Source organism: Phyllostomus hastatus, unplaced genomic scaffold (assembly GCF_019186645.2).
Source record: "Phyllostomus hastatus isolate PE091 unplaced genomic scaffold, TTU_PhHast_1.1 phas_scaffold_46, whole genome shotgun sequence".
Taxonomy (NCBI): domain Eukaryota; kingdom Metazoa; phylum Chordata; class Mammalia; order Chiroptera; family Phyllostomidae; genus Phyllostomus; species Phyllostomus hastatus.
Genome location: NW_025334032.1, coordinates 45,937,650 through 45,960,176, shown reverse-complemented (window position 1 = coordinate 45,960,176; position 22,527 = coordinate 45,937,650). Strand labels below are relative to the sequence as shown.

The 22,527-nt window shown below is 60.3% G+C and overlaps 1 protein-coding gene across 2 annotated transcripts; it reads left to right on the top strand.

Annotated features, from left to right (window-relative positions):
- The first annotated feature begins 3,801 nt into the window (after positions 1 to 3,801).
- FBXO25 (F-box protein 25) lies at positions 3,802 to 21,800 on the top strand. Of its 2 annotated transcripts, XM_045821245.1 has the most exons (11): positions 3,802 to 3,897; positions 8,090 to 8,230; positions 9,389 to 9,492; positions 10,397 to 10,446; positions 12,794 to 12,886; positions 13,627 to 13,720; positions 14,786 to 14,970; positions 15,961 to 16,140; positions 18,159 to 18,302; positions 19,813 to 19,839; positions 20,503 to 21,800. In XM_045821245.1, the coding sequence occupies exons 2-11, from the start codon at positions 8,097 to 8,099 to the stop codon at positions 20,590 to 20,592; spliced, it is 1,101 nt and encodes a 366-aa protein (XP_045677201.1). In that variant the 5' UTR covers positions 3,802 to 3,897; positions 8,090 to 8,096; the 3' UTR covers positions 20,593 to 21,800. The 2 variants fall into 2 exon arrangements, with proteins under 2 accessions (XP_045677201.1, XP_045677202.1); XM_045821246.1 differs by lacking the exon at positions 19,813 to 19,839.
- The last annotated feature ends 727 nt before the right edge of the window (positions 21,801 to 22,527 follow it).

The following is a 22,527-nucleotide window of genomic DNA, read 5'->3' as shown; positions in this document are numbered from 1 at the left end:
GGTCATCCCCGGTGGGGACTGAAGGCAGTTGCCCACCCCCTGGGCCCGGGGCGTGTGGTATGTGCGTGTCCTGCTAGTCTTAACAACAGCAGTTCAACTCGCTCCCTTCTGCCAGGATTCCAGGGAAAGAACCCATTTTTATTGCATGTGACCCCCTGCTTGCAGGTTATGTAATACCACGAATAGGCTTTATCAGTCCGCGTGACAGCCCCTGCGGTCTGGGTTCACTTACCTGTTGAACAAGAAAGAACGGGTTCAGAAGGCTTCGGTTACAGAGCAGAATCACGTGGCTCTAAAACGGCACAGCTACTCAATGGAGTTTCACTTCCTCTGGCACGCAGCATCGGTCCCCACGCCCAGGTTCCCCTACCACCTGGGGACCCATAGTCCATCAGCACATTTGGAGTCCACTGCACCCCACGTTCCTCTTTTACTGTCCATTTAACCCACATTTACTCTCGCCAGTTGATGCTCAGTGGGACCCACCATCCTCACATCCACCTGGCCCTTGAACCCCTCTGCCCATGGAGACGCCAATCCCAGCGACTCTGGATTACTCTCCATTCCGGGGCTGCGTCGGACAAAGCACCGGACTGGGACACGGCCCCTGGTTTAAGTGCCCACACACCCAGTGACTTCCTCTCCCTGCTGCACTCAGTGAGCTGCAAGGCCTCCCCGTGAGTTTGGCAAAGCGCACACCCTCACCCCCTCCTGTGGCTTTCTACGCACAGATGGGGTCGCTGCCTGCAGCACAGACGCGCTAGCTCCCGAACACCCCTCACTCGCTGCCTTCACAGCCTCCCACTGCCCCTGAACAGAAGGGCCTCCCACTCCAGGACACGCCCAGCCTCCCTCGTGGTGTCCCTCGCCTGCTTTCTTGGGAACTCTCCGTTATCAGCTGGACGCCGAATCTCATTTACCGGCCACATCTCATCCTTTCTACTCATTATTAAATTGCCACGTCTCTTCCCTTTTGAAACAAAAACCTCATACAAACTTACTGTTATCTGTAATTTCTGACCTTAGGTTGCAACCAAAATGAAAGTTGGAAAGGCATTTACTCTCCCCTCACTCTGACTTAGATAACCAAGCATCTCCCCATACATGCTTCTTGCTAACACCTCCAATGTTCTTCCCATAAAATACTTACGGCATGTGTCTCCGTCTTCTGCTCCGTCTTCAGCGAGGGATTGGACTATGACCTCCTTTTGGGACCTTTGTTCTCCTGTAACCTCCCAGGCTCCTGGGTGGTTTCAGTTTACTTGGCGGCCCCTGCTCAGTGTCCTTGCAAAGAACAGCGCAAACAACACTATGGGGACGTCTCGACCACCCGCCCTGGCCCCTCTTCTTTCTGAGAGCAGTGTTCTGGCAGCTTCCCCCACACCCACCGCCCCCCACGTCCCTTGTCTGCAGCTGCTCACAGGCGCCTTGATGCTGAGTTCAGCTTCCCTCTTCCCCTCCCATCGCCCTGACCACAGGTCTACCACTCCTTCGGGGCACTGGTGAGACGCCATCATATACAGAGTTTTCTGTTTCATGTATTTATGGGTTTGCTGTCTTCTGCACCAGCCACACTCAAGCAGGCCTCACTTCTGCCAGACCCTGTGTGTGCTTTGTGTGGACGTGGTTTTTCTCTGATAAATACCTGAGTGGAATGTGCTGGGTTGAATGTAGTTTCAGACATTTTTCATTTGTGAATTTTAAAGAGAGTGAAAAGGTGAGGGAGGGGGAAGAGAGACAGACAGAGACATCAATTTGTTGCCCCACCTACTGAGGCATCATTGGTTGATTCCTGTATGTGCCTGACTGGGGATCAAACCTGCACCCTTGGTGTATCAGGATGATGCTCTAACCAACTGAGCTTCCTGGCCAGGGTGGGTTGTTTGTATCAAGGTAAACATGTCTATAAGCAGGATTACTGGTAGCCTAACTTCTTACATGTAGATGAGCGCTCCACCTAAAACATGCAGGAAAGATTGAGGGAGAATGTTTGCTGAACAGATGGAAAGACATATTTACACGTTTAACATTCCAACAGCCTTTCCAGCACACACCTTCACCTTCACTTTCAGGCGCAAGACTGGAGCTCAGGGGCTCCGCTGCTTGTGGGGAGCTGCACACCCAGGCACCCAGATGATGCCCCCGGTCGGGCTCCAGTTCCAGCACAGGGGAACTGCTGGCTTCAGTCCATGACCACTTCTGACTTAAAAGCATGGAAGAGGTTAAAGCATATAGCTGCTACTATTGCAATAGTACATCACCTCACTTAGTCTTGGGAGAAACCCTGTGCGGTATGGACCACTGCTGGCGGGAGAGACCTGGTTCTTCCTACTGACGCATGTAGAGAATTACAGGTCAGCAAATCTATTAGCGTGCAATCAGTTTTATTAGTGATCTGTTCCCACGGAAGACAACGGGCCTAGCTCAGGTGGGGTGGGGTGAAAGGCAGAAGGAAGTTCAGGGCACAGCCGAGCAGAGAAAGGCTGGGCGGGGGTGGGGGGGTGAGGAGGGGTCAGGGCAGGCAGGCAAGCCCCCAGGTGGCATGAGAGCCAAGACAGAGAGTCCTTTGTTCCAAGGATTTACCTAGTAGGTGGGATGGGAATAAAAAAGTAACATATTGATTGATAAGTTGATGTGGTGCCAGCTTTCAGGGTGTGGGGTCATGACTACCCAAACTTGGGTATGTGTGGGGGCCTATTAGCCCAAATCCTTATTTTGCTCCAGAACCCATTTGTTCATCTTGTCATGAAACAGATACATGACAGGAGGCAGTCAATTAAAGTTGGTGCCATGCCCAAATTCATTTATGGGCTTTTTCCTTTGGCACTGTGGACCCTCTCCTAACTTTCAGGCCTTGGGATGAAAGCACAGTTTCAAGGCTTTCTTTCCCAGACAGTGGAAATGGTACATGGAATTTCAAGGACTTCCCTCCTTTCTTGCTAAGGTGGTATAACTTGTGTTGCTAGAACACCTGGCAGCATTACAGGACCAGGCTCAGGGCTGCTGAGTTAGCAGGTGAGACATGCCTCCCTCCTCCTCCCTACCTTGGTTTGCTATCCATTCTCCCTAAAAGTGAAGAGGCGTTTGCTGGCAACCAGGATGCTAGACTGGTGACCAGAACAGTAGGCTCAGTCCTAGAGTTCTTCCCATGCTGTCTCCTGCCTCTCTACTGCCATCCCCACGTCCTCTCCGAGAAAAAAGAGACAAAGCAGCCATTCCTGGATCCGGCCCCGCAGTTGGTCTGCAGCGCAGACTCCGACCACCAACCTGCCCCTCCTCCTGCAACGGGAGTCAGGGACCGGCCCCCACCGCCCCCACGGGCTTTTCTCCTACTTGGGGAAATACCCTCAGGTTGAGGCCCCTCTCGAGAACATTTGCCACCCTCTAGAAAGAGCTGAACAATATTCTGAATAGCACTTGGGCCTGAAACGTACGTCTAAAAGATAATCGGGTGCACGGGAGGGCTGAGAGCAAACCTCAGCGCCACCTCCGAAATTCCGGCGGTTTCTGGGTTTCAGGGCTGCGGCTGGAAGTGCGAGCGGGTTCGGCTCTGTGGATCTGCATCCGGCTGCAGGCCGAGGGCCACCGGGATCTCGGTGCCCTGGACTGTGAACACGCACCGGGAACAGGAAGGGCAGCCACAGCACCCCACCCGCGCGGACTTGTTCGCTCGAAGGGCGGGGAAGAGGCGAGGGCCCACTACGCATGCCCGCCCGCTGGTCTCGGGTCTGGGGTATCACGGGGTCACACAGGCCGCACCAGCCAATCAATGCCTCCGGGGCGGAGCTTTCTGCAGCGACTTCCGGCAATAAACCCGGACGCCCACTCAGTTCGGGTGGGGACGGGACACTGAGGTGGTCCACGCTGCAGGCGGGGACTGGGACGTTTGGCGCGCAGGTAGGGACGGGGCACGACAACCCAGGTGCGCGCTTCTTTGGGGGACCGGAACCTGGGTGCGCCCGATGGGGACCCTTGCGCGTGCTCGACCCGCCCCCACCTCCCGCCCTCGCTGCAGGGGGTGTCCTGTGCCGAGTGTCCCTGCTGGGTGGCCCCGTCCAGGGACCCTTGGCCCTGGGTTCGCTTGGGGCCATCTGGGGCCCGGCTCCCTCTGTCCCCTCCGTGTCGTCCTGCAGGTGATGTGTTTCTGCGCTGTGCGTCCCCCGCACAGTGAGCTCGGTGTGGACCCGTCCTCCCCGGCCCTGTGCAGCTCGTTGTGCAAACTCAGGCTTCTGGAGCGTCGTTTCCTCCCGGTGAAGCCCGCTTTTCCTCCAAACCGTCCCATTCCGCCCTAGTCAGAAAACGCACGTTTCCTTTCATTCCTTCACGTTCCATCCTATCCTCCTCTCTGTGCTCTGGTTTCCTTGAAGCGTCGGGGGTGATCTCAGGGCTCCTTGCGGTGAACCCCGCTTTGATCATCAGCCCTCTGTTCAGCAGTTCTTGGTGTTCTTTCCGGACCAAAGTCTTCCTCTCCTATAATCCTAGTCACGTTTGACTCCAAGTTACTTGGCGATCATCGTAAGGAAAACAAAGCGGTAACAGAGGTCAAACGCTTATCCAGTTGAGGGCCAGTCATTCTCAGAACAATGAAAAGGATTTTCTCAACATGTATGATGAAAAATAACAAACGGAGGGGGAAAACTCCTTTGCCAGTTTTTTTCTCTGGAAGTGCCTTACTGTTACTGCCGTTGTAACCTTTTGTTCTTATTTCTTTATAGTGTATTTATAGCACCAGCTCTTGGTCAGAAGTTACAGTTCTTACTGTTTGATAACTGCTGTAAACTGGCTACTCCATTCCCTTTCTATCCAGCTTCAACACAAATAGCAGAATACATATAGCCTTTTAAAATGTATTAGTTATGCTTCTTCTTCCCAGGTTTTTCTTGTCTTAGTGTTTTTACATTTAAATCAGTCATTACTGTAGAGCATTCCTGTTGATATATGCAATGTAAGGTTAATAATGTAAAAAAGAACCTCTGCGATTTTATGACACCTGTTTCACAGGGTGCTCAGGAGTTGCTGTTACAAAGACACAGCGACAGGGCATTGACCTTGGAGTGCCAGCTCCACCAGACTCTCTGCCTCGTTTCTTCTATAAGTGGAGAATCAACCCTGCAAATCGGGGCTGAGAACATTCCTTGCCTTGCAGTGAGGCCTAAAGGAGCTCATACAGGGATGTTGTTCAGAGTGATGCCTGGCCCACAACTGAGATGTAAAGGCCAGAAAGTGTGCTTGTGAACGGGAGACATTTCTCTTTAGTTTGACTCACGAGGCGGGGATCTCCCCCAGCACGGAACGGCGCAGGGTCCAGTCCTGCAGGGCCCCCTCTGTTCTGGCACCGAAACACGGGAAGAGGAGATTTCCTCCAGTTCGGCCCCCCGGGCTCTCACACCAGTCGACGAAACTGTGTGTGAAATCGTAGATCTAACCAGCTGCTTCACGACTGAGTAGCCACCCTTTGAGCAGTTGCTCTTACACACTGTTTTCAAGAGTGATTTCTAGTTTTTGTTTTTCACTTTGAAATTCTGAAAATGAAGGCAATTGTAATGGACTGTATAAAACCCTAGGAATTCAGGTCTTTGGCAGTACAGATGCATAAATTCTCAAAAAGTGATGGGCCGGCATCATTCTAAAAGTTCCGTGTGGTTTACTGATTTGTTAAATCAGGTGCCTCAGATTGGGAATATTTTTGAAAATTTGAGAGCCAGGCCTTTCAAATTGCAACTTCATCCCCCTCACCCACCCCATTGGCTGTTTTGTTATTGTTTATAATAACTGCTTATGGAGGCTGTGCTTTTTATTTTTAGTTCATGATCTGTATGAGATTATACTTTAAAGTAAAACTTTATTGTAATCCAAACAGCATAACATGACAAATCTATGGAATACACACGTCTATAGTGAAACAAGTACTTTCCTCTGTTGAGCCCTGGCCGGTGTGGCTTGGTGGATGGAGTGCTGGCCTGAGAACCGAAGGATCTCCGGTTCGATTCCCAGTCAGGGCACAGGCCTCGGTTGCAGGCCAGGTCCCCTGTTGGGGGCATGTGAGAGGCAAGCACACATTGATGTTTCTCTCCCTCTCTTTCTCCCTCCCTTTTCCTCTCTAAAAATAAATATAAATCTAAAATATATATATAATTTTTTTTCCTCTGTTGAAAATAAAAACCTTGGAAATATACTGTTTTAATTTTCACGGTCCATTTAGCTGCATTTGGCTCTTTCCAGTCCATGGAAATAGACACTTAGCAGCTGAAAAATTCAGGCCAAACATACTCCTTTCTGAGGAGTTTCAGAGTCAAAATGCAGCATCTGTAGAGTTTTAGTGGTTGTAAAAGAATTGATTGTCTGGCAACACCAAGCTGACTCTTCGTAGTGGAAACTGTGTAAATGGGTTTGCTTGTGAGGCCTGTATGTCCGCGTGTGATGTGGTGAGAGGACACAGTGCGTGCACAGCTGGGTGCAATGTCCGTGTGTCATGCAGCGTGCTGGTGTGTTGTTACACAGTGTTGGTGTGTCACACAGTGTCTGAGTGTGTCGTTAGCTGTGGTGACACCACGTTTCTTTTGCCTGATTATTTGTTCTGCCTCTGTCCCCCCATCTCATCTGTCCCACAGGCCCCGGCAAAGTGTTCTCCAAATAGCAACTGTGTACGTTGCTACAAAGCTCAATAACTTAATTATTTAGGAACCAAAGTCCAGATCCCTTTGATATTCAACATTCTTGTGATCTGGCTCTAGTCAGCTTTCTTGACTTCTGCCTGTGAGCCTTCCTGTGGATTCCTCTGTCTCAGCCCACCTGGTCTGCTTATTGCTGTGTCCTCACACGAGGCATGCGCACCCCCCCCCCCCCAAGTTTTTCACCCGCCACCTCTGTGGTCGGTGTTTTGTCCTCACCTGACCATCACCTACGGTCTCACATGCTCCAGGGCCGGGCTCCTGTACTCTTCCCTTCATGGATTTCCCACGCGATCGGTTTTTTTCCTCTGAGTTTCTCTACCACTCACTCAGTACTCACATTTCAGAATCGCACTGATGTACACGTTTTCCTGTGTTTTAAATACATTTGCATATGTCATTACATGATGTGTGGGTTGTCTCATTTGTTTGGCTGCTGTGTTTTCAGTTTCTCAGCTGGATGGTGCACCCTCCGGGAGGTGCACAGAGCATGCTAATTATGCGTTTGGTCTATGCTTACACATTTGTCATTGAAATACATGATCCTGTGTTTGGTCTGTGTAGCAATATTCTGCACGGTTGCCATTTGATTTTTTTTTTTAAATCACAGAATTCTGAATCCACAGAGTGCTACTGAGAGATACTTTGGACACCAGTCAAAGATTGTCCTAACAGACATTTTCCTTTGTATGTTTTCTCTGAGACTAAATTGCCACTCAGTTATCACCTCCTACATCACAGGACTTGGGGTCAGGAACCGTATGGGGAATGGGAAGCCGTAGAACTTACATGTACGACCCATGGGCAGGAACTAAGGGGGAATGATGGTGGGAGGGGGCTGCTGGGCGGAGGAGACTAAAGGGGGGAAGATGGGACAACTGTCGTAGCATAATCAATAAAATATATTTTTAAAAAGATTTAAGGAATGACTTTTAAGCACCTTCTAAAGCAAGAATTTAACGTGTGACTGAAAACACGAATATGTGGTTACAAATTAGCGCGGTTTTGAGATCCTCTTGGCACAAGGGGAAATCTCTTCAGCATTCGTGTCGCCTGCGGGCTCAGGGCCCGGGGAGCCCGCAGTGGGGCCAGGAGCTGCCGAAGACGGAGACCCCCTCCTGAAGACGCTCGCCTCCTCTGGGCCCGTGTGCACCCAGTGCGGCAGCCTTCGTCGGCCGAGCTAAGTCCAGTTCGGAGACGGCGTCTGAACACTTCCACGTGCCTCCTACTCTGTAAATCCCCCACCAGGGAGATGCACCAAGTCTGCCGTGGGCGTGAGAGTAATAGGCCGGGGCCCGTGCAGACTTTTAGATGTTCACTGAGAACTCACGTTTTAAGCATGAATGAGTAAGTGTTCCAAGTGAAAAGGAACTTGCCGATTCCACAGATTTCTTAACACAGACCAACGGTTTTTACAGGAGAACCATGCCGTTTTTGGGTCAGGACTGGAGGTCCCCGGGGTGGACCTGGATGAAAACCGAGGACGGCTGGAAAAGGTGTGAGTCCTGGAGGGCGGAGCTTGCGCAGGAGACAGACCCGCAGGGCCTCAGCCACAGCAGGTGAGTCTCAGCGGGCAGAGCCGGACCCGCTCGCGGAGGGGCCCGCCTGGCATGTGCAATTTCACCTGTTTCTCACGCCGCTGCCCGGCCCTGTGGCCCAGGTTCCGGCTGCGGTTCTGCCCACACAGGCAGCTGTGAGGAGCGAGGTTACGTAGCTGGAGTCTGGGCTGGTGGGGAGCCTGGTGCCCACCCTCAGGTGCAGCGTTTGTCACCGGGCAAGGTCCCGCTGCCGAGCACTCCCGGAAGCCCACGCTATGGCACCAGCTTTGGAGAAGAGAAAAGGCTTTTATTGTGAAGTCTCTCTGCAAGGAGACACGAGGAGAGACTGAATTTGTCTCCGATTCAGGGTCCAGGACAAGATGTTGTTTGTTGTTTGTTTGTTAGTTTCAGAGAGAGGAAAGGGAGGGAGAAAGAGACGGAGAGAGACGTCGCTGTGAGACTGAAACAACAACAGGCTGCCCTTTGCACAGACCCTGATGGGGGCTGAGCCCGCAACCCGGGCATGTGCCCGACCGGGAATCGAACTCACAGACCAAAGGCTCCAACAGCACCCAACCAACTGAGCCACACCGGCCGGGGCTCAAACTTAATTTTTTAAAGACTTGTTTCATGGCCTGATGTATGGTCTGTCCCGGACAATGTTCCACGTGCGTTGGAGAAGAACATGTGTACTCTTGCTTTCGGGTGGAAACCTCTGCTGTTTTCCATCTGACCTGTCGCGGCGTTTCAGGCTGACGCTCACACAGCCTGTGCCAGGGATGTGGCACGTCACGTTAATTTTTTTCCAAGGAGTTTATAGTTTAATGCGGTCTCCTGTTTTAACAGAGTGTTTTGAAGTCTGAAACTGCCTTGGTTGAACATATCAGACCCTTGGGACACTCTAAAACATGTTCAGCCCTTTCCAGCAAAACATTCTCAGAAGAACCAGAATAAATCTGAGGTTTCTCAAAACAAACAAAAAATGTATTAGGCATTAGCTGTGTAGCGTCAAACTGCAAAGTGTTGCTTTGAAAAACCACTGCTAACTTTCAGAATTTAACATGATTTTCATTTCGATCTTCTAAATTGCAACCAAATATTTATGACCGCTTTTAAAAAGAAAAGGCAAACGAAGATCTCCCTGTAAAGACATGTAGATAGCCTGTGTCTTTATTTCAGAATCTTAAACAGTGAAGACGAGGAGACACTCACTGATGAAGAGCACGGAAGTGCATCCAAGAAGAGGAAGAAGGGCCGCTTTGGGAAGGACAGCAGCCCTCAGTGTAAGCTCACGTTCGCTAATGATCTCATGCCGTTCACTCGCACACGGTGGCCTGCCTGGCGCTGGGGGGCGGGCGCAGGAAGGACAGCACAGGTGTGTGATGGCCGGCCTCGCCCAGTGCTGTCCCAGACCCAGGGACACACTTTCCGAGGCCCCGCCGCTGTCTCAGTAAGGTTTGCACACACAAAAGACAGCCAGCCCACAGAAGAGCCCGCGTGTCGGGATGCCTGAATGGGGTCACGGGCATTTCCCTCCCACGCCGGGAGGCCGAGGCTGAGGCGTCCTGACTTTGGACTTTTGTACAGGGGATGCTGCCCTTGGGAGAAGGACACAGACTCGGTGGGAGGCGGGCGAGGCCCTGGGTGGGAGTGCTGGGCGGGAGGCAGGTCCCCCTCCTCCCCGTGTGAGGCCTCGCCCTGCCCCGGGGCCCCACCGAGAGGCGGGGGATGGCTCTCCTGTCTGCAGTCCGGGGAGGAAGGTGGGGTCCCGTGGGGAACCGTCATCGTGGTCCTTGAATCCCACGGAAACAATTGGTTTAAGTGGAATCCAGCGTGAAGGCAATGCCAGAAGAACGGAACTCCTTATAAGCTACATGATGTAGAAATAACTGCATCTCTACAGTGACGTGTTGTGATATCAGTGCAGGCATCAGTAACAGCAGTTGTCTTCTAAGTCACTAAGAGCTGGTGCCGTCTCGAGTCCTCCTCCAGCACAGACGCACTTCAGACGCCCCGAGGCTGACACTGGGGAGCAGAGCGGTTCTGTCTCCGTTTAAACCAAGTAGCAGCATCTCCCATCCACACAGCAGACACTTTCCCTAACATGTGCAGCTGTTTCAAGTTCCCGGAAACTTCATTTTGAAATGATTCCCCAGATCTTAAACACAAAGTTCATTTTCATTCCAGGTTTTTACCGTGAGAAATGGATCTATGTCCATAAAGACAGCACGAGAGAAGTAAGTGTCCGCCACAAGGAAGCGCCCCTCCGTGTAGTCTCTGCCGACTGCGTGACGCCACGTTAAATCCCTCGTTTCTTCCGCAGCGTCACGTCTGCGGTTCACGCTCCCACAGAGGGCGGCACCAGGGTCTTGGGAACGGTCACTCTGTGTGCGAGTGTGTGTGCGTGTGTGCGCATCCATGTGCACAGTGTGTGACCATGTGCACACGTGTGTGGTCGTGCCCCCAGGACAGGCCTGAGACGACAACACGCATGTGGCCCTGGACATGTGCCGTGGCCTCTGCCCCACCCCCATCAGCTGCCAGAGCCCCTGGTGCCGCAGGCCTCCTGTGGGGGCGGGTATCTGTGTTACTCCCTCGTCTAACACACCGAGGGGCTAACGTGCCAGCGGGCAGCACCTGTGCCCACCTGTGCCCACCTCTGAGCGCCCCAGAGCAGTGTGTCCGCCGCAGCTCCCTAGGCCTCCTGTGTCTCTGCCTGGTGTCCAGGGACGCGCCCTTGCTTCTGCAGCCGGAGAAACAGCATTTGCCTCATTCTGTGGCAGCCGGGGAAACCGTCTGGGGAGCTGTGGCTGAGTCCTGGCGGTGCACCTTGCGTGTTCTGGGTGTGCTGCTGAGGGACGCACCCCGCCTGGCGTCCCAGACGCTCACGGGCCAGGTTCTGAGAGAACTCCCTCACCCCGTGCAGTGACGGCCGACGCTGTCACGTGCGTGTGACATGGCTCCAACCCTTCGCACGGTCGAAAGCACCCTCAGAAGAATGTTGGCAGAACCTGCTGTAGTTTAAGCCTATTTAAGACTTTTCAACCCTTTGGTCGCTCTGTGGTGCCACGCTGATCACAGAAAGGAGGTGCAGCGCAGGCCTGCACCGGAGCTGAGCAGAATGCCCGTTAGCCTGGGGTCTGCTGTGGGCGGAGGGGCAGGGTGAGACCAGGGCCAGGGAGCGAGCAGGACTCGGACCCGAGAGCGGCACTTGTCACTCTGCAGCATCAGGCTGCCTGTCCTCTCAGCGGGGAAGACCAGGTGCCTCTGCGGCCTGTCCCCGTGGCTGACGGCAGCGCCCACAGCCTCTGAGTGCCCTTCTGGTGTGGCGCCAGGCCCCCAGCAGGTGGGCGTGCCGTGCCGTTGCAACGAGCTATTTCCGTTCCCCCTGTGAGTCACACTTGACCCCCCCAAAGGGAGGGGGCTGCTGTGAGGCGGGCGGCTGCCCGGGAAGGCGTCGCCCCACCGGCACGTAGAGTTCCGCTCGTCGAGAGGACCCCACAGCAGCGACGTCGGCTGGGGTCGATTTCAGATTCTCTGTCTGGTCGACCTTTGCCCCCCAGCCCCGGGGAAGTGCATGCGTGTTGTTGGTGTGTGTGCGCGCACATCGGGACTGGCCTCGGGACGTGGAACGAGGCGCGGCCCCCTCCCCGGTGCCCGCTGTCCCTGCTGTCCCCGCCTCACCTGCGGTCCTCCGTGGTCCCTCCCGACGAGGTCCGTCCCCGAGACCCCTCATTGCTCGTCTCCGTGTTCTTGAGTTCCGCGTACGGAAGGTCGAGTTTGCAGTGCTGCCTGAGCCCAGCGCACAGACCAGCCTGTGCAGCCGCCTGGAACGTAGGGTCCTCGTTAGCGCGGCCATCTGAAGCAGGAGAGCTGTGTTCTCCTCCCTCCCACTCTCGGTCCTCGCCTAGGGACGGGCCCACTGATCTGAGAGCGAGCGCGCGGGGGCCGGGGGGGGGGGGGCGGAGGGAGGGACACGTGGGTCAGTGGCTCCTGTGTGCGCCCCCCCCCCGGCCGGGGATCAAGCCCGTAGCCTTCTGTCGCGTGAGACAATGCCCCAGCTGGCCGAGCCAGCGGCCAGGGCACAGGGTCCTTTTCCTTAAGAAGAGTGACTCAGGCTTCCTCGGTGCCCATGGGTCTCACTTCCCGCGTCCTGGGGTGGGGTGCTGGGCAGGCCCCGGGCCTGCAGGCCTAGTGACCTCCCCACGCCCCCAGAGGAGTCACGCCCTCCACACGCGTGCTGACCGAGAACACTCTCCTTGGGGAGAGCGCCAGACTGCGTGTCTGCAGTGTGCAGCCTCGGGCGGGGGGGGGTCCTTCTCCATCATGGTTTCAGGCTTCAACTGCCCTCGGCCACGTGTGCCCAGCAGAGGAACCGGAGCTGCTCAGTGAGCACGCCCTCGGCATCCGGGGCGCGGCCCGTCCTGTCTCGGTGCCGGGACGACTCGCGGTTCCCGCTGCTCTCGCTAAGCAGGGACAGAGCCACAGCGCCCACGAACGTGCTTCGCCAGAATTTGCCGCGGCCACGATGTGCAGGTGCAGCCCCGTGCCCGGGGCAAGTGCTGACAGGCATGTGTCTTGCAGCGGCACGGCTACTGCACGCTGGGGGAGGCCTTCACCCGCCTGGACTTCTGCAGCGCCGTGCAGGACGTCCGCCGGTTCAGCTACGTGGTCCGAGTGAGTGTCTGGCGCTTTCGGCTCCTGCGTGACACTGTGCTCGTTTGCCGTGTGCAGAGGGGCCGCCGGGAGTGGGTTCGGGAGAAAACGGACTCGGTGCCACTCGGGGTGGGCCTCCGCGGGCTCGGGGCGGGGGGCCGGTGGGCGCACCCCAGGTGCAGGAGGCGGCGGGTCGCGGACATCTCCCCAGGGGGTTGCCTGGGTGTCGCCGGCCTGTCCTGCCTCACGGGCGCAGAGCAGAGCCCGCCGCACGGGCGGGCGGGCTCCTGGAACACGGAAGATCTGCACAAAACAGAACTCACAGAGCCCGCCGTGTTCCCGGCGCCTTCTCAGAGGACGTCTGCCTCCTGCTCCCCGTGTGAAAGGGGGCTCCTCAGCCCACGTCTGCGCTCCTGTTGGCGCTGAGTCCCCGCTGACGGTCAGGCGAAGCACAGACGGAGGGAGGGTCCTCGAGGGAAGCGGGGCCCTGGGACAGGTCAGAGGTCAGGCCGGGAGCCTGAGTCTCAGTCTGAGAGCTGCAGGCCACCACCTGGACACACAGGGCCACCCCCCTGGCTGCCAGCCACCGGGCGGTGGGCTGCGGCAGACGCACCAGGCGGGGCGACGGGGCCTCTCTCACGGAGGAGAAGAGGGAGGCACGGGCGCTCACCTGCCGCGGGTCACCTGCCGCGGGTCGCAGGTCACTAGGGTCGGTTCCCGTGAGGGAGGCTCATGCGCAGCTTTCCCCTCTCTCTCTCGAGCTCCTGCAGCTCATCGCGAAATCCCAGCTGACGTCGCTGAGTGGCGTGGCGCAGAAGAACTACTTCAGCGTTTTGGATAAAATCGTCCAGAAGGGTAAGAGGGCGACTGACGTTTCTCATCGTCCGAACCTCACTGAGGCGGGGCAAGGGGCCGGCTGCCGGGGCCGCCCGTCCGCGCCGCACGGACTCCCTCCAGGCCTCGGTGCTCGGGGGAGGGGGGATGGCGGCTGGCCGGGGTGCAGGGGTGCCCGTCGAGACACGAGGAGGGGTGTGCTGTGTCGCGGGCAGAGGTGTGCCGCTGTGTGAGCGCCACCGGAAAGGGAAAGGCGGGTGAGCCGGGCACAGGCCCCTTGGTCGCGGCACGTGGTCCCCAATCAGCAGGGTGGGGTGCACGTGCCTCGGCCTCAGATAACCCTACAGTTTTCTCTCCAGCTCACTGTTGGCAGTGGTCCCTCCGTGGCTAGCAAGTGGAACTGTAGATTCCCAATGTAGATTCCCCAGCGCGGGTGTGTGCACGCACGCGGGTGTGTGAGTGTGCACAGCCACTGGGACACACCAGCTCTCTTTCCGACGAAGGAAACAGGCCCGACAGGGTTGCGCCCGGGGTGAAGACTTGGCCCCAGGCGCCCAGTCAGGACACACTTTCCGGCTTCAGTCTCGGCGGATCCGTGGCACCTGGAGCGTGCCAGTCTGGGTCGCAGCGAGTCAGACCGTCGTCTCTGTTGTGGTCGAGTGTACATGACGTGAACGTAACAGTTTTACCCAGTTTTAAGCTTATGGTTCAGTGGGATTCAGCACCTTCACGCTGTCACGTGACCGCCACCATCCTTCCCTTGAACTTCCCGTTCTCCCAGCCTGCCCCTGCCCCTGACCCTCGCCCGGCCCGGCCGCAGCCCTGGGCCCACCGCCTGCTGCTGTCTCCGTGGACCCGGCGACCGCGGGGCCCTCGCACAGTGGGGGTCACCCCGTGCCTGCCCCGTGCCTGGCGGCTTCGCTGAGCACTGGGTCTCCAGAGCCCCTCCACCCCACCACGTGGCCGGGTTTTCTCCCCTCCTCAGGCTGAGGGAGACTCCGCCGCGTGCGTGTGACACGCTCTGTGTGCGCTGACCAGCTGGGGACGGCGCCCACCCACAGCGGTGCTCTGCTCTGCTCCCTCCAGTGCTCGAGGACCAGCAGAACCCCCGCCTCATCAGAGACCTGCTGCAGGACCTGAGCTCCGCCCTGGGCACCCTGCTCAGGGGCGTCGGCAAGTCCGTGCTGGTCGGCAGCATCGGCGTCTGGGCCTGCCGGCTGGAGACGGTCCTCGCCTGGCAGCGGCAGCTGCAGGACCTTCAGGTGACGCAGGTGCGACCCTGCACGGGGCCGTCGGGCCTCTGCCGCCCGATTCGAGGTGTGTTCAGACCAAAGACCCTTCAGTGCGGTGGTTCCGGGAGAGAGCTGGCCCCGGGTGACCAGGCCGTGAACGCATGCGCCTTTGGAGGACGTTAGGCGAGTCGGGCACCAGTGAGCGCAGGCGCGTGGTTCTGCACAGCTGTCCGCCCCTTGCGGCCCCCGCCCTCCGCTCTACGGGGACCGCACGAGGACCCCGCTCCTTCCTAGGTGCCCCCCACCCAGAGACCCGAGGGCCAGAGAGTCTCGAGGTGAGACGCCGACAGGACCCACCCGTCCTCGGGGCTGCGGCTCTGTCCGGCTGGGGGCAGCGCACCTGGGCCGGGCGGGCGGCAGGCAGCAGGTCCCATTGGGGGCGGGGCCAGAGCCGGGTGGGGCCGCAGGGACGCCTGCTCCTGGGGACGGTGAGCGGCGGGTGTGAGCCCAGGTGCGGCGTCCCCAGCGCGCACGGCCCTCGGGCGTGGCCCTCAGACGAGCCGCGCCGGCCTCCCGGAGGGGCGCACGCCTTTGCCCCTCACCCCCTCGCACGAGGGAGGGGGCGCTTTCTGCTTGGAGCCTCGAAATCCCGGCAGTTCGAGCTCGAAGGCACCTCGGGGACAGGTGAGCTGCGTCTGGGGCTCGGGCCGGCCCCGGTGGAGACTGCAGGGCACCGGAGCACAGCACCGGGCCCGACCGCCGCCCCCGGGGCCTGCAGAGTGTCCTGCGCAGCTGGGGCCGGTTCCAGTGTGGCCACCTGGTGAACGCGTCTCACCTGTGTGGGCGGGCGGTCACGGAGGAACTGTCACCACAAAGCAGCTCGTCCACTCGGGCACCTCCGCCTCCCGCCGTCCCGGCATGACCACGCCTCCGGGGCCGCAGGCGCCGGGTGGGGCCGCGGCAGCTGTGTTTGGGTGGGACCGCGGCCTTGCGTGGCTGACCGCCCGTGTGCCCTACCCCCGCCTGCAGGTGAACCATGGGCTCACGCTCAGCGACCTGCCGCTGCACACGCTGAACGACATCCTGTACCGGCTCTCGGATGGCTGGGACATCGTCACCCTGGGCCAGGTGACGCCGGCCCTGTCCGCGCTCAGCGAGGACGGGCGGCTGTGGAGGAAGCTCTGCCAGTACCACTTCGCCGAGACGCAGGTGAGCACGGTGGCCTTGCCTGCGGCTGCAGGTGCAGCCCGTGGCCGCAGATGAGCCCGTGGCCGCAGATGAGCCCTCGGCCGCAGGTGCAGCCCGTGGCCGCAGGTGAGCCCGTGGCCGCAGATGAGCCCTCGGCCGCAGGTGCAGCCCGTGGCCGCAGATGAGCCCGTGGCCGCAGGTGAGCCCGTGGCCGCAGGTGCAGCCCGTGGCCGCAGGTGAGCCCGTGGCCGCAGGTGAGCCCGTGGCCGCAGGTGCAGCCCGCAGCGCCAGGAGCGGCCAGACTCTCCGGGAAGCGCCGCGGTTTCCCTTCGGTGGCTTGTTCCCTGAGCTGTCCGTCCTTAGAAAGAACCGCGACTCGGGGACACCCCGTGTGACAGGGCGGGACCGGAGTGAGCTTTCTGCCCCGGGGTCTGTCGCCTCCGGCAGCCGTGGTGTCGGGGACGGGCGGGCGGCATGCTGCCCCCACCCCCTACCTGCCGTCCTGCCAGTGGAGCCGCCCCCCGGGGCCAGAGCCCACGCCGCCCTCTGACCCCCGTGTCGGGGCGGTGAGGATGGGGGGCGCACGGCCGCATCCTCAGAGACGGGTTCGGCTGCGCGCTGCGAGGCGGTGGAGACCTGTGAGCGCCGTCCCCTCGGGCGGGTGGGACGGCGGAGGGTCCCCCAGCAGCCCCGGGTCCCGTGGGTGACACACTGGGATGGGCGGAGTCTGGACTCAGAGTCCGTGTGCAGGGGGGCGTGGTGAGCTCGGGGACGTGGCGGGGCCAGTGCAGCCACCAGGCCTGGGAGGCCACGCCGCCCCCACCGGGGGCCTGGGGCTGGAGACACCCCCACGGGGGCACTGGGAGGGCGGGGCTCCAGTGTGCGGGTCGCACCTCGGGGACCACAGGCCAGGCCCTCCCCACTCCCTGGAGGCCTGTGCCGACCCCGGGGTCCAAGAGGTGCTGAGGAAGGGTAGAGCCCCCCCAGCCCTGGCGGGGCCCCCGTGGGTCCTTCCGTTCACGCGTGCGGTCCAGGCGCTCGCACAGGCCCGGCGCTCACCTGGCTGCCTGCGTGCCAGCTTGCACCCTTGCCGAGGCGCCATCGCCTGCGCGGCCGCGGCTCCCAGCCGATTTCGGAGAGCACCCCCACCCGTGGGCTCGCGGCTAAGGCTCCCCCTCCCCCGTCCACCTCCGTCCCAGACGTTTTCCGCAGCCGCGGCTGCTGTCCTGCCACGTGACGCCCCCAGGGCCACTCAGGCTGCTGCTCGTGCCGGCGCGCCGTCCTCCCTCGCCCCGCTGGTCGTGTGGGCGTTCGCGGCACGCCTCCGGCTGCAGGCCTGGGAGCGGGCGCTCTGGGCCAGCCGGTGCCCGTGCTCCTGAGGAGCTGCCAGACCGCCCACCGTCCCGCCAGTGTGTGCGAGGGTCGCTCTGCCTCCCCCTCGTCACCTGCCGGCGCCTGGCGACGGTCACGCTGTCCTGGTGTCGTGCGTGTGAGGTGGCGTCTCGTCCCGGTTCCCCGGGGACGGGGATGCTGAGCACCTCTGGCCGTTTGTGGATTTCTGCAGAAGTGTCTTTCAGGCTCTCCGCCCACTTTTCCACTGGGCTGTGCTTTCGTCACTGCGCTGTCTTCCCTGCGTGTCCTGCGCACAAGCCCCTCGTCAGAGGGCTGAGGTGCGCAAGGTGCCACTTTTTAAACGTGGTTCTCAGTGGCAGCTGGCGTACCACGTCGCGTCAGTTTCCGTGTGCAGCATGGTGGCTGTTAACTTCATAACAGCGTGGCTTTGACTTGGTAACGTCTCCCGGGCTTCCTCCCGGGCCTGACTGTTCGACTCTGTTCATGGCCACGCGGCATTCCCCGGTGCACAGACACGCGCTTTCTCCGGCCAGTCCCTTCGCGAGCCAGTCTCAGCAAGTTCAGTCCCAGCAGGTCCGAGCGTCGTGCCCCCGCTGCCTTGGCAAGCAGCCCCCCTGCTGGCGCGGAGCCGCGGGAGCCGCGTGCTGACGCGGGAGCTGACGCGGGGCGGCCCTGGGTGCGCCCAGTGTTGCAGGCACCTGGTCCTCTCCGAGCAAGGCCGCGTGGAGTGGAAGCTGATGTACTTCGCGCTGCGCAAGTGCTACCCAGCGCGGGAGCAGTACGGCGACACCCTGCACTTCTGCCGGCACTGCAGCATCCTCTTCTGGAAGGTAGCGGCCCAGGGCACCTCCGGGGCCTGCGGGGCGGGCGGTGGGGGTGGTCCCTCCGCTGTGTTTTGGCGGCAGTGCTTAAAAATGGGGGCTTCTGTGTGAGGAGGAGGGTGATGAGGGGCTGGGGCCGGACCGGGGGGGGGCGGCCACCGGGGCCCGTGGACACAGGCCTGCCCCGTGGTCGGGGGCGCGTCCCCAGGGCGGGTCTGGCTGGCGCCCTCAGGCCACGTGCTGGCAGCTCTCCTGGGAGCCCTCGGTCTGAGGAAGGGGAGACCCCAGACTTGGCCTTTGCCCCCTGTGACCCTGGCCGCCAGCAGTTGCCCTCAGGGTCGGCCCCATTCACGGGCCTCCACCCGGGGCCCCAGGCTTCCAAGGGGAAGGTGCGGCTTCTCACGTGTTCGGTGAAACTTAACAACGCCCCTGGCTCACCCCCACATCCGACCCTTCTGGGAGAAACCGGAACCGGGAAACGTCACCTCTGGCGGTTTCCGCGCCCAGGGAACACGAGGACCCCTTCCTCCCCAGACTGCCACAGTCTCCATCTCACTGCCCACGGCCCAGGCTGCCCCCCAGACGCACCGGTGGTTCCCGCCCAAGGGTCAGCTCCTGCAGCCCCCTCTGTGGTAGACCCCGGTTTCCTCGCCCTTGACCTTGTGTTGCCTGCGATGCTGTCCATGCTTCGCCTCGAGCCCGACAGTGACCCTGGGCGACCCCACTGGGAGCCGGTGGCGCCTCGAGGGCCGCTGAGCCTGGGCCTCAGGCTCCTCCCTGTCAGCACCCCACCTGTCTGTCAAGTGACATGCCGCTGAACACGAGGACACGTGAGAAGTGTCACTAGGTGGCCTCGCCCAAGTGGACATCACAGAGGCATCCACACAACCCTGACGGTGCAGCTGCCTGCCTGGGCGCCGGGCCCAGCTCAGAGGACGGGCGGCAGGGGCTCCCACCCACACGCAGGGCAGGTGGGTGGCGGGCGTTGTAGAGCGCGCGAGAGTGACAGAGAGCAACACGAGCACAGCCTGTCGCCATCAGCGCCATGTCCCCACGGTGCCCCGCGGGCAGCCGGGGGCTGACACCTGAGCCAGGGCTCCGGCTCTGTGGTCACTGCGAGACCACCGCAGCTTGTGAGCCTCCCAGACACCCATCGCACCTGTTCTCCGTGTCAGCCCGTGTGGACACGCCAGTGCTGCTTCGCTCCTTCCAGCGAGCCCGGGGGTGGGGAGAGCCCGGGGGTGGGGAGAGCCTGGGGGTGGGGAGCCGCCGCCGCAGCCTCACCGCTGTCCCCCGAGACGCCTGGAGGGACGCAGGACACGTGTCCGGGTCTGAAGCCCGTCTCTGCGTCCCGGGTCTTCGGGGCACTTGCTGGGGTCTGGGGTGCTCACGGCAATGAGGTCCCTGCCCAGCGTCACCGCCAGTCCCAGCCATCCCCCTAAACAGCGTGCGTCAGCCGGTGCCTTCTAACCTCTCCCCCTTCCCTCCCTCGCACCCTCCGGCCGCCTTCGCACCCGAGGACTGCCGCCTCGCTTTGCTGCTCAAGGTACCTTGCGCTTCCCTGCCCTGCCCCGCTCGGGGTGGGCCCCGCAGCCGCCTGGCCCTGCCCAGGCCGCCGTGTGCTCGGGCGGCAGCCCCAGCGGCTCCCAGCTGGGACCAGTGGCCAGACTGAGGGTCTCGCTTATTTCAGCCACCGCCAAGGGGTTCTGGTGAAATGCTGCAGAGCCCTGTGCTTGAGCGGAGGCTCAGCCTCTCGGGGAATTTCTGGACGTGTCCGGTGGCGTTCCCGTCGGTGGCAGTCAGCACGTAGCCCCTGGGGCGGCCCGTCCCACCCCCGGCCACGGCCACCCAGAGAATGCGGTCGCCTGATTGGGCCTCTAACGCCCGCTGGCAGGCAGTCTCTGGGTGCCACGTTCTCTGAAGTTCGCCCGTCTTCTCCCATAAAACCTCCTTCCTGTTACGCACGGCCCTGGGCCATCGCTGCAGTGGGAACGTGGGCGGTTCCGGGGCGGCACGCGGGACCCTGGGCGGCAGGGACCCCGGGCATCCCTTCCTCTGGGCGGGGCCAGCTGCCTGTCCGTCTGCTCGAGCAAAAATCCACCTGGAAGTTTCTGTGCGACCGCGGGCCGCCTGGGACGTGGGGCCTGGGGACCGCGCACGCGAACAGCCGGTGGCCGACCTGTGTGACCCGCTCTCTCTGTGTCCGCAGGACTCGGGCCACCCCTGCACGGCGGCCGACCCCGACAGCTGCTTCACGCCCGTGTCGCCCCAGCACTTCATCGACCTCTTCAAGTTTTAGGGGCCCTCGGCCCCGCACAGCACCACGGAGCTGGTGGAACCAGGAGGGGTCCCTGTGACCGAGGGCCACAGACAGGGCCAGGACGAGCTGCCCGGGACCGGGGACCCACGCAAACTCAACTTCTTTAGAAAGCCCCTTTCTTGCAAGCACGTGGCGATCCACAGCCTTGCAAACGCGTAAGCCTGGGCCGCAGGAGACGCTGCATTTCCAGCCCCAGGTTCTCTGCCCAACAGACACCGGCGGCCAACAGGGCCCTTCCTCGCGGTGATGGCTTCTGGGTTTTGCCATCTCCGGGGGCGGGGGCGGAACCCTCGATCCGTGTAAATACCTTGTGCAGAATATTTATTTTTCGTAAGATGTGTGTTGCTGCGCTGGTCATGTCAGACGATCCCTCTGTGAGCGCAGAGCGAGCCCCAGGAGATGCTCCGGCGTCCGGAGATCGGGCTGTGAGTGTGCACAGCGGCTGTGCCGGCCGTGGCGCACAGCGGTGGCACTGGGCCCTCGGCTGCGCGGTGGAGGGGCCGGCGACACGGGCAGCCTGCGGTGCTGGCCGGCCAGGACGGAGCCTGCTTCCGGGGACCGCACGCCACGCCTGCTGACCTCACTCCATCCGCCTGGCATCGCACCGAGAAAAGGGGAGAGAGCGGTTTTGGTATCATTCGTTTAAACCTTTCAGACCTTTTAAAGATGGTTTTATCTTTAAAGTAACGCATGACCGTGTCAGAAACCACCTGTCACCGGGCTGCCCAAAGGAACTGCCGGCCGCTGGCCACCGGGGGGAGGAGGACGCACCACCCGCTGCCCGCTTTCATCCCTGAACTCACAGGCCAGGGGGCCCGCAGACTCATTTCTGCTCCTTCCTTTACCCTCTTCCTTCTCGGCGTGTCAGCGCGTGTAGCTTTGTGTAGCTTTGTGTGTTTGTGGGTGGCGATTCCGGGCTTTCAGGGCCCCAGCCAGCGCTGCAGGGGCCCTGCGGCGGAGGACCCGCTTCTCACAGCTCCCGAGGCGCCCGGCGGGGGCTCAGTCTCACGTTCCCTCCAAGCGTGTGCGGGCACGGGGTCTCGGTTCATGCTTGTTAACCCCCCCCCCGTGAGTTCCGTGCCTGTATTACTTTTCAGGTTTTGGTACTTTTTGTATTAATTTTTCTTTTTTAAAAAATTGCGTTATGGATTTTCAGAGAGGAAAAAAACACGAACCTGTTGACCCACTTACTTGAGCTTGTGTTGGCTGGTCCGTGGATGTGCCCCGACCAGGGGTCGAACTCGCAGTCCCTGCGGCTCAGGGGTGGGCACTTTTCCTGAAAGGGCGTTAACGTTTTGAGGTCACGGTCCTTGTCCCTAAATTACGACACTGTGGTGCTGGGAGAGAAATCGGGCTGCTCTGGTGGGAGCCCCAGGGCATGCGGCGGGGGGAGGGAGGGGGGCGGCGGAGGGAGCTGCCCAGTAGACGGGAGTCACGGGAGACACACACGGAAGACGGGGAATTGCTCCCAGGAGACCAGGCACCTCGCAGGACAGGGAAAGGTCATGGTGTTTGTCCTTTTTTAAATTTTTTACTGAACTTACTGGGGTGACACTGGTTAGTAAAATTATACAGGTTTCCGGGGCCCAGTCCTGCAACACGGCCTCTGTACACTGGACTGTGTACACACGGACCCAGCAGGCGTCCAGCCCCCAGCGCGCTGGCCCGTCCGGCGGGGGTGAAGGGAACACGCAGTGACGTGTGGCCGCACCGCAGCGCACCCTGGGCAACGCGCAGACGGCGTCTCCCACGAGTGTAACCAGAGACGGAGCCTCTCCTTCCACGCCAGCCCGAGACAGGCCCGTGGCTTTGCGCCCGGAGCAGAGCCCTGCTGGGGCCCTGAGCTGGGGCCGCCACGCCAACACGGCGGCAGCCACAACACGACACGCATCTCGTTTTCAAAGCGAAGCCCTG